The following is a 12,181-nucleotide window of genomic DNA, read 5'->3' on the forward strand; positions in this document are numbered from 1 at the left end:
CACAAGTCATAAAAGGGCCAAGTCTGAAGACCCCTGTGCTAGAACAAAAGCAGTAGTAAAACTTGTATTAAGTAAAGATTCCATCTCCTGTTGGGGGAGGAAATGATTACTAGGAGGACATTCTCTTTCTTAAAGAAAAAAAAGAGCATCAAGAGAATTTTCTTTCCTCCCACTAGCCAGCACATCTGAAGTAATTCAGTAAATTTGTTTCTCTGTTTCTTACTTTCTTATCCCCACAAATTGACACAACTCCTTTCTCCAGTTTATCCCTGTAAGAGAGTTATTTTATACTAGCCCCAGTTTTTTTGGGTTAACAAAATAGTAAACTTGATGGGGGAGTTGCAACACCCTTACTTACTGTCTAGACAATGAGTATATGCACTAATTATCAGATGGATATGCTTTCTCTCTCATTTTATCAGTATACATCGATAACATCAAAGTCCTAATGTTTTTCTTTTTCTCTTTCAAAAAAAAAAAAAAGAGGAATCCTGAATCCCAAAAGTCAGATTCATTCTTGCTTGATGTTCTATCACCTGTTTCACTAAATGCATATAGTTGCTGCTCTACTGTATTTTGGGGATTCTCAGATAAGTGAATGGCCAAGTAGCCTTAAATATAGTGATGGATCTCTTGTCATCATTTGATGTGACTAACTGGTTGCATATGAATCACCATAAAAGAATGATGTTACCTAAATGCAGCTTATGAAATGTGTGGGACAGAAAAATGGTGACATCACGTCAACACTTCCAATAGTCCACATTTGACAGATTAACATAAGAATAGGTACTTTCCCCACTTATGGAACTTTCAGGAATTATAAAGTAGAATGAAATGCAGAGAAAATGTAGGTTCTTTTTTCTGTTTACAATATTCTCTTCTCCCTCTTCATGAGCTCCTCTCCTATTCATACCTCGCATAAATAATCAATGTGTATATATGCATAAATAGAGACACACATTATTGAATATTTATGCAAGAATTGACTCTGTGCGTATGATGACCAAGAGAGTAAAAGCTTATTCAGGTGGTACCAAAAAAAACCCTCAAATAATATAAAGGTAGGGCTCACCATGTAAGTTGCTGCTATAAATCACACCAGTGACATGTCAGTTGACAAAGACTGCAACTTACAAGATAAGTTCCCTGCCTTTTTATATCACATGCATGCAATAGTGAAGCAAGTGAAGCAGAGTCTGCTTGTGGCTGCTCCTGATTCGCCAGGCTTTGTTAGATGTCATCATTTCTTTGTAAATGCTATTGAAAATTGCTTGCTTAAGTACAAAATGTACTAATGCTTCTTAGCTCCTAGGTTTCCTAGTCACATACACACTATGTAGTACCACAGTAATGGGGATGCAATGATTTAATATTATCAAATATGATAGAAGCCTGCTGGCAGAAGAGGACTGTCTGAAGCTCTTTTTCAGAAATTAAAACACTTGGGGGGGAGCTATTCTTGGGTGGTTTTCAGAGAGGTTTTCTGCAGAGACTCTGTGTCTTGAATTGGTTTGGCATTAAACCGGAGAGGATAGCATTAGGATAGTGTCTGACGCAGGAATCTTTTACTATTTGTCCATAATTAGAAATTAGGGATTACTGGGATTAGATAATATTGCTTTTTATTTCATGGAAAAGGCGATAGACTTTTAGTAAAAATGGTCACTCCAGCTTAATGTTAAAACATTTGCTATACATCCACCAATTAACATCAACTTTGCCCTCTCTCCACATATTTCTGATTTAGATCTGCTGGGAAAGGATCCACAAGAATTTATGGACATATTTTCAGCTCTTTGAGCTAGTCCAGGCAAGAAGCATAAACCATGAGTACTTAACACTAGCTGTATTGTAAGGCTATACTAACAGAATCTGAAATATTTTTTCACCTGCTTTACTTTTACTCTGTAGAAAACTAGGGAGACCCTTTCTGAGATACATCCCATAACCCCCCCTTTTTGTGTGGGCTGGAGGTTTTTTAGGCTGTGACTCTTCTTCCTATCTCCCAAGGTCATACCCACACAAATAGTCCTTGACTTACAAGAGTTCATTTAGTGACTGTTCAAAGTTACAATGGCACTGAAAAAATTGTCATTCATTTAACAACTGTGTTACTAACTTAACAACTGCAGTGATTCACTTAGCAACTGTGGCAGGAAAGGTTGTAAAATGAGGCAAAACTCATTTAAAAAATGTCTCACTTTGCAACATAAATTGGGGGGTCAATTGTGGTCGTATGTCAAGGACTACCTGCTTAGAGCAGTCTTTTTAGAAGGAAATCAATAGTTTATGGGTGGAACAGGAGTTATTCCACTTACACAAAGGAGAATGACATCACCTCATGATGGCTACAACTAACCAGGAATTTATTTTGTGCAAGTTGTCTTTATTTTCAGGCTTCCAGAGAAAGCCCCAGTAAATAGTGATTAGAAAACTGTTTTCTTACAGTTTCAAATAACATATTTACTCTACAGATAACCTAATAATGATTCCTTGCTGGTTATGCAGTTTAAATTAGTTGGTTCAGGCAGTTCTCTGTTTAGTATCCTTATAAAACTTCATGCTAAAGAAACAGCAACTAAAGTATTCATGTGTTAAAATTCTACATGAGATGGCAATTTCTTTTTAATTAAAAAAACACCCAGAAGCTGAGAATATGTTTAATGTGATGAACACTCATTAATTTATTTGTTGGCCAGACGAAAGCTATTTTTCATTAATAAGGAATGATCGTTGTTGATGCCTCTATCTATTGATTAACTGGCATCTGGAAATCCCTTTTATCTGGTTTTGCAACTCTTCTATGAACCTTGGGGGGCAGGGATGGTCTTAAGTTAATATGCTGGTTAACTTTGCAATTGATATTGACTCCATATTCCTATAATTTCCTATTTCCTATTTCTATAATTTAAATCTTAAACTCTCAATCTGATGCCCTTCCAAGTATATTAAGCAAACAATATGTAGCTCAGACCTTCTTGAGGGCACTAATTAGGGAAAAGTCAGTCTTAAATGACGTTCTCTGATATGATCTGAATCATTTCTTTGAATTAAATATGCAAAAGGATCCCTGGGGTTCTGTGAATCATCCAATGACCTGTGATGGAAGTATCTGATTTGAAAGGGACATATAAATGCATTTTGGCTCAGAAAAAACAGAATTCAAGATAACCAGGCAAAGTGTAAAGATAATTTCATATGAACTCCATTTTAAAGTATCCTATTCATCTGAGCATTCTTAGATTTTCAACAAAGATTTGGGTTCTCTGTCATGCATATAACTTTACCTTAAAAATAAAATTAAAGCAGGGAACAAGATTTTTTTTTCCTGTACCTGAGAAATACTATGAAAAGCACTCTTCATTGAATATTTCTTAATATAAAAACCAAACAAGACTTAAGGAGCATTTTTCCATATGCAGGATATCAATTTGGGAAGGCCAGCTTCTGTCCCACTGATTTTGTATAAGAAAAGAGAGCTTCTTTTAAGCATATCCTTTTGTTCAACTAGATCAGGGGTAGGCAACCTTGGCTCTTTTAAGACTTGTGGACTTCAGTCCACGAGTCATAAAAGAGCCAAGGTTGCCTACCCCTGAACTAGATCATCACTGGTCATAAGTTTTAAAAAAACAAAAAAATGGATAAAATGAGTAGTTCTTGGAGTGAAGAGAATTTTATGGCAACATAAACAATTAAAGTCAATTTCCCCTAACATTTATAAACTTCATTCTATACATAGGGGAGTGTATATACCATAGTAAAAAGGGGAGTGTACTGTATATACCATAGGAAAAAAATGTTAAAGCATAGAAATACTAATCCTTTCTTTGTATATCAGGATGAAAATCCACACTATTAATAAACTAATTCTTAGTGAAATTTTGTGGTTCCAGTTGGGGAAGTTCAGGAGAGCCTTGACATGATGTAACCCTGATCTTTTTCAACCTCTCATCTTGAAACTTTATGAAAACTGCTTTATAAAGATTTAAGAAACCCAAGTTACTTTTTTTTGAAGAGGACAACCCCCCCCCCCAAATTCTGCCATAGGAGATAATACCTTTACTTCATTGTGTATAAGTGTTTCTTTCCCATGTACAGTGGTACTTTGGTACTCGGCATTAATTGGTTCCAGGAAGCATGTCAAAAATTAAAAACGACAAGTGCCAAACAAACCACATGACTTACCACATGACCCTTTGTTTTAGCCTAAAAGGACATTCCTGCCTGTCACTTTTTGTATGTCAGTGACCTTCCCAGCACTGCTGACTTCCCGTCCACCCTATGCGGCCATCCCCCTCTTCCTTTTGTAGCTTCCTTCCTGGCATGGCCAACTTCCTGTCCATTCTCCATGGCTGTCCCCCTTTTCCTGTCACAGCACATTAAGTACCAAACAAGCAACAAATACCGGGATAACATTTTTGGGTCAAAATGTGTCAAGTACCAAATTTGACAAGTTTTGAAGCAGTCGAATACTAAGGTACCACTTTATATAAGATTTTGGTCATTTGGAATTACTTCTTTTATATTGAAATGGACTTAAAGTCAAAAACCATATAGTAGTTTGTGATTAGAAATAAACATAATATTCAACAGTAAAAATGGGGATAATTCTTGCTATCATTTGCTCATAGGTTCATTACCAAATGCTCACCTGACTGTCAGAATAGTTTTTCTAGAAAGAACATTAGCCCCAGAAATGGCCAGTTAATGTTAACCTGGTTTAGAGTTGTTTTAAAGCTTACTGAAGTTTTAGAGTCAGTGCACCATTGTCAGAACACATTTTCCAATGTATTTTAAGATCATCCTTTGTTCCATGTATTTGACTTATGCTAAACCACTCTATAGTAACACAAAGAAGTTATTTACATTGGTGCTTTGCTGTTTGAGTAGAACATTGTTTTTCTTTTGTCTTTAATGCCTACTCACTGAATTAAGACCCAATTCGTGCTGTCCAAGCTGGAACTACATGTTGTATTACAATGCACACATTAAAGAGATACCCCATAGGGAACTGTTTAACATTAGAAATGTTCCTATTCCCCAACATGGCTAGAGGAACCAGATACAACTTGTCAGTCCAAAGCAAGAGGACTGCATGTTACACATGGCTACTGCATTTCACAAACTGCAGCAAATGTTAGCAAAACTAATTCTTTGTTTGCCCTGTTTTTTAATGGGAAATTCAATTAAGATATCTAAAAAAGTCCATTAATTAAAAACAGTGAAGTAATAAGCTGTTCACCTAGCTGAAAGAATAACATTCTAATCATTGCATGGGTTGGTTGGACAATTTCTCTTATCGTTCCATATAGCTTGATTTAAGTAGTTGCACTCTAGATGATTCCAGCGGTGTCATCTGACGTGATGTGGTGAATGTGCTTTTCGGTTTGTTTTGTCAGTGACGATCATAAGCAGCAGCAGCTGCTGGGGGCGCGGCTCCACGGGCTGCAGCACTGTAATAGTAAGGAGAACCTAGAGAAAGGAAAGATAGCATTGGGTAAAGAAGTTTGTAATTTTTATCAAGCAAGTGAAATTATTTGACAACAGAAACAGAAAAGGTGATCTGAAAACTTCACTAGGTCTTATGCAGACCCCTAACATGAGGCAGAAAATTTAGCAAGTCTTACACAGTTGACGGGCCTCTCTAGTTGCATCATACTAGGTTACTAAGAGAACCCATGCAACTATTTTTTTAACAACCCTGTATTCCTTATTCAGGGTAAAGTTGGGGCAACTGGATGGAGCTGAGCATTTACTGGTAGGATGCCCTTTCTGAAACAAAAACTTCCCAGCAGATTTATTTTTCTTTGTGCCCTAGTTGAGAAACATCTGCTACTACCTAAGATTGAGCTCTCAACCTTCTGAGTAGGAGGCAAGTGTCTACTCCACTAGGCCACCATGTCGGTCTTGGACCCATGCAACTAAAATTATGAGGCAGTAATGTCTCCTCCTTCAAACCATACACAGTTAGAAATCATTGATTTACCTACATATCCAGATTGGATATCTCAATTTAAGAAATACTTTAATTACAAAAAAGACAAATTTAGGCCAGTATTTTAAATCATTAATTTCCTTTGCTATTGTCTAAATCAGTGGTTCTCAATCTTTTCTTCATCACACACCCCCTTTAAATACCTTTTGTGGCCATGGCTTAACTCAAGTCTTAACTCAAGATTTAAATCATAACATTTATTCGAGCCTTCGTGGACCCTCTGTGACAACATCACGGACCCCTGTGAGTCCACGGACCTCAGGTTGAGAACCACTGGTCTAAACAAAAGTATACTTGATTTTGTACCTTAAAATGATGCTTTCTAAAAAAAGTTGTTACTTTATTTGACTTTGCAAACAAATTACAGCAATATGTAAGGTAAGATATACATTAAGGTGTATATAGGTTCTTTTTGAATGAATAGGTAGATTACTAGCTCACCTTGTTTTTTGGGCAACCAGAGGCTGACTATGAGATTATATCTGATGGATAACATAACTACATTTTCTGTAGAAATTACTTATGAAAGGGGAAGAGAAATGGTGATCTTCAAAGCCTTCCAAAATCCAAGCAATTCCTTAATATTCATGTTCCATTTGCTCCATTGGAGACTCTACTCATCGAACTCATTCCATGGAAGTATGCTCACCAACTGGGAAGAGGCATATCCATGGTAAGTAAACTTGAAGGAATTTAAAAAGAATGGAGTCCCTTGACTGGCGTGGCTTGGTCCTTACCAAGAATAGAAAATTGGAGGAGTCCAGTATAGTTGCTTGGAAAGACCCATGGATAAATCACTGTAGCACATTCTCCAAATCTAGTTGCTGCCATACAGCCTTATAGATTCTATGGTGATGGAAAGGTTGCAATGCCTGATGTTAAGGCATTAAATTTTGTTACTTTGTCTACTGATAAAACTGTGGACTTTCAAGAATTGAATCTAAGATCCAGAAAGATCTGGGGCTACAAAAAATACTGATTAACTTCAGTCTCAGGTCTCGGACATTGGAATAGAACAATTGGAAAATATTGGTAATGGACAGATAAGATGTCCCAATGGTGCTTTTCAAAAGGCAACTAGATTTTCTTATTTTTTTTCTTGAAAATGTTTAGCTTCTCATCCGAGAAGTTTCTTCAGTTCTGTCAGATGCTAAAATCTGACCATTTGAAAGTGTTATGGTGTTATGGTGTATCAAATTCCTAAAGTCCACCATAAATTATCTGAGTGCACTGTTATATTTACAATCTCTCATCTCTTATTCGGATGAAGTAAATTGTATTGTTTCTTTAGCTAACACAATCTACATAGTTAATATTATTTCTGGCCTCCCAAATTACATGATTTCCTTCTTCCATATACAGCCCTTTCAATCAGTAAATCCAGAGATCTCTAGTTCATTTTTATCAATTTTCAGCAAAAAAAATATTTGTCCATAAAGAGCTCCCAGGTTTGTTTGTTTGTTTTTAAATAAAAAGTATTTATTGCTCCTTCCCTATTCAAACAAGCCAACTTGGCCATTTCTGCAAATTCTACCTTCTTCATGATCCACTCCTCCATTATGGGTATTTTGCATGCGTCAAAATGGCTATCTTGCTAGAAAAGAAAATCCAAGGCTAAAATTTCTGAGCATTTTGCTAAAAAGTTCCAATAGGCATCCAGCAGAGAAACTAGCTATAAAAAATCTAATTGATGAAACACAGCAGGAGAGAATTTAGGAGCCAGGAAATAAGATTTAAGATGTTTCTGTTTATGAAAACAGTATCTGGGAAGGTTTTAGCAGAACCCTTACATTCCTCTTTCCACATACTATGAGATTTTACTATGAGATAAAATTCAAATATAACATCTATTTGTCAAATAGCAGCCCTAACTAGGTTGTACCTCTTCGAACTACGAATTGTTTCTCGGGAACACATAATCCATACCCGAGATAGATCATCCACAGTGTATTAAATTCATTTTTTAAAAAAAAAACACTCAAACTCTTTCAAAGCCTTGTTTTCACATAAAATTGTATACACTTTCTCCATGCTGGAAAAGTAATGAAATTCCTAACAGCAAAACCATTCCTGTCATAGAAAACGCTGCTGACAGCATTAAAGGAGAAGAAACAGGGAGAAATCAATAGAGTAGTGACAGATATCATGAAGAAGTCACAAAGTTCAAGACATGTGTAAGGGCCAATATTTCAAACAGATGTGCACGTGAAAATAGACTAGCAGTATTGCACAATACTGATGAAAAAGATTTTCTACATCCTGTTTCAAGAAAGCCTGCTGGTGTTTTGGGAAGATGGAGGAGAAAGGGGGAAGGGGACAGCTTGGCTTTCCTTAACTCTAATTTTTAATTTATTTTAATTTTAATTTTAATTTATTGTACAGGGGCCTTTAATTTTAATTTTATCTTAACTTCTATATTTATTGTATGTTATTGTTGTTAGCCACCCTGAGTCCTTCGGGAGATAGGGCGGCATATAAGTCCCAATAATAAATAAATAAATAAATAAATAATAAATGTCTTTCTTGACACAAGGGCAAGGGGAAAGTCTGTAACAAATGGATCTTAACTCATATTCTGAGGTTTGTTTAGATGAGCTGTAATCTTAGCAACCAACACAATAGCAGCTTTAACCAAGTGCTTCCCATATGTGTTGAATTGCAGCTCCTGTAATTGGCTTATGCTGAATGAGGGATTATGAAAGATGGTTTAAGATAACATTGGGGTAGGGAACCATACAGCAGTAGAATAACCTTGCTATTGTTGATGCAGGGCAAGCAACACAGTTCCTATGGCAACTTAGCCTTGGAGTACAAAATGCAGGGTGGGGAGGTCAAATTTACCAATTAATGATCCACATATGTAACTCCCAACTGTTTTTCTGTGCATGCACACAGACCTTTGTTTTAGTTATTGATTCCTGGCAACTGCCCGGACAAGTTTTCTTGGCAAGGTTTTTCAGACGTAGCTTGCCATTGCCTCCTTTCTAGGGCTGAGTGAGAGAGTGACTGGTCCAAAGTCACCCCTCTGGCTTTGTGCCTAAAGCAGAATTAGAACCCAGGACCAGAACTGAGGCCTTAAGCATCGCACCAAACTGGCTGTCAACTTTTGAGATGGGAACACAAAAGCTGCAGGGAAATCTATGCATTCCCTGTACTATGCGATTTTCCAATGCATTGTCCTTCTTGTCTTGACGTTTATGCATTCATTCATTAACCCAAGGATGTAATAGAGTAACCATCAGAGACTAGTTCCACTCTCCAATTTTTAAACAAGACAGTGCTCATATTCAATGGAAGGTCATCAGCTTATAAGAGATCAAATGCACAATGGTAAACCAGTTCTCAGAAATACATAGATATTTCCCCAATCACTAGAATATATTTGATTGTATTTAACGTTTGCCTTCCTGCTTGACTTCCTCAGTTTGTATACCCATAATTATTGATATGAAGCCATATTACACAAATTACTCTAGACCTAACCCTCTATTAAACAAAGAAAATTATTAAAGATCTAATTATATTGACCATATTAAAAACTTGGTTTTAAAAAGTAGAACTTCCTTCAAGAGATTACAACTTTTGCCTTCTTCAAGCTGACCTTCTGATCCATTTTTACTACGTGATGCTTTTAAAATAATCTGGCTGTTAACATATAATTTTTCTCTGTAGCTCCCTGGCAGCATTTTATATATCTGCTGAGTTGGACTTTTTTCCCCCCGTTCACATTTCTGTACCGAAATCAAAAAGGTCTGTATTTAAAGTGAAAAATGAAAACATCACATTCCAAAACATTCACTCTTTTGCCCTGTCATTACACTCTCCTCTAGAATAAATTTGTCCATTCTTCTGTCATTTTTCCTTTCCAATTCATATTATCATCAATTTATTTCTTGACACAATCATTTCTGACTTCTGCTTGTTCCCTAATCCTTTCATAGAAGCCCATAGAAGTGCTGATTCTAATCCTAACTGACTGATTCCACACCTTTTTGCCTCATACTGAAATCATGCCAATATTGTCACCCTTATGACACTGTCCTCTATACCGACAACTCTCTCTATAAGTATATCTATAGCTCAGGTGTAGCCAAAAGGGAGACCTGTCAGCCTTGCTTACAATTCACAATGTGCACAAATCACATCAGCACAGAAGAGAGAACAGTGCATCAAATGAGATCAACATCAAGTCGAAAGTAATGAGTTAAAATGTTAAAGAAGTTATTACAACAAACCAGCATGAAATTGAATCATTTTTCTTCATTAGACTGGGTTGCTATTATCCACTTTTAACATGTTTGTATTAAGTAGACTTTAAACATGTAAGCGCGCTAGGCTTCAGTGGCTGAAACCTCTTGGGGTTGTGAGTGTGTGTGTTCATACAAACTAGGGCAGCCATTACGACTTCAGTGCTTGAGCTCCAAACACAGTTTTCATAAAGATTTCTAAATGAATGTTGTGCCAGCGTTCAATTACACAAGCTAGAAATAAAAAAAAATGCCAAAGTGATATATTCTGTCACTCTTTGCCTCCTCTTACAGAAGAGAGCATGTATTGTGCAGAGGAAGCAAAGCACAGAAAGGGGGGGGGGAACACACCTAAAAGACCTATATGGTTTCAATAACAACATGTTTTTAAGCTACATTCATTTCCTCGTCTATGAACAATAGATCTGATTACATCCAGCAGAGTTACAGCAGAAGTCCTACGAGAGGCAGTGTCAACTGAATCTCACTTTACTGGAATCTAAAGGGTATGAGCCTCTAAGTTATGACACATGGCAGATGTCAGTCAGGTCATTTAAGAAACCACAGGAAGGCGCTCATATACCACTATGATAAGTTACTGCAGTACCTGAATATTACCAAAATAAAAAAAAAACATCCTAGGCCAAGATTACTGGCATCAGCACAATGATTTATGTTAGATTTTCTTATGTGATCATCAGATGAACTTTCAAATAGTGTGAAAAGCAAATCCATCTCAAAATTCTGATTAGATTGCTCAGTTTGATCCATCCTTCAGCTTACTATAGGGTTTTATGCAGGCTGGGAAATAAAGTGTGTTCTTAGAATCTATTGTAAAGCTGAAAAACTGATTGGAACATAGAAAGGTCTATTAAAGCAGGGCTTTTCAACCTTTTCACCCATTGTACCACTTTTAGGATATGGCAACATCCAAGTACCACCAGTCGCCTAGCAAGGTGTCAAAAACTTGATGACCAAAAAAAAAAAAGAAAAGAAAAGAAAAGAAAAAAGTGATGAAGTGCAGGTAGTCCTCGACTTAAAACAATTTGCTTAGTGACTGTTCAAAGTTACAATGGCACTGAAAAAAGTGCCCCCCAAGCCACAGCCAAGCAAGACACCTGCCTGCCCGCCCAGCAGTGTTCTTCCTCCTGTCCGAGGTTTTCATTGTTGTGAGCATTTCTGTTGAGGATTGGCAGCGGGGGTGGGGTGGGAGGGTGTTTGATTTTTATTCCCCCATCTGCTGGGTGGTTGCAGCAGGTTTTGGTCACTTCACATGACCCTGGGACACTGTGACCGTCATAAATATGAATCAGTTGCCAAGTATCTGAATGTAAATCGCAAGACCCTGGAGATGCTGCAACATTCCAGCTGATTGGCACTTCTTCTGGGCTCAGCAGAAGCGCCAGGTTCAGCGCCGAGCTCCAGCTGGAGACTGGTGCTGATCCTGGCACTTCCACTGAGCCCTGACAGCCCCGAAGAAGTGCTGATCCTGGTGCTTCCACTGAGCCTTGATAGCCCTGCAGCTCCAGCTGTCTCTTGCTCAGGCTTGTGCAGTGCTCCCACCAGTTCAGTTCCCCTCCCCCGCTACCACTTTTCTAGGATGGTCGCATACCACCTGCCAGATACCAATGTACCACAGGTGGTACCTGTACCACAGGTTGAAAAGCCCTGTATTCTTAAGGGACACAGTGGCTCAGTGGGTTAGGACGCTGAGCTTGTCAATCAGAAGATTGGCAGTTTGGCAGGTCGAATCCCGAGTGCCGCGTAACAGAGTGAGCGCCTGTTACTCGTCCCAGCTTCTGCCAACCTAGCAGTTCGAAAGCATGTAAAAATGCAAGTAGAAAAATAGGGACCACTATGGTGGGAAGGTAACAGCGTTCCGTGCACCTTTGGTGTCTAGTCATGCCGGCCACATGACCACAGAGACGTCCTCAGA

General features: G+C 37.7%; 1 protein-coding gene across 2 annotated transcripts in view; it reads right to left on the minus strand.

Moving 5' to 3' along the window:
- Positions 1-4,767: 4,767 nt before the first annotated feature.
- The window catches only part of PAX5 (paired box 5), a 261,003-nt gene continuing 253,589 nt past the window's right edge, over positions 4,768-12,181 (minus strand). For both annotated transcript variants that reach the window (XM_081318426.1, XM_081318427.1), the window contains exon 10: positions 4,768-5,475. In XM_081318426.1, the coding sequence (XP_081174552.1) occupies positions 5,399-5,475 (77 nt within the window). In that variant the 3' untranslated portion in view covers positions 4,768-5,398. The remainder of the gene's footprint in view (positions 5,476-12,181) is intronic.

The sequence above is a fragment of the Vipera berus genome, assembly GCF_964194415.1.
Source record: "Vipera berus genome assembly, chromosome: 2".
NCBI classification, from domain to species: Eukaryota; Metazoa; Chordata; class Lepidosauria; order Squamata; family Viperidae; genus Vipera; species Vipera berus.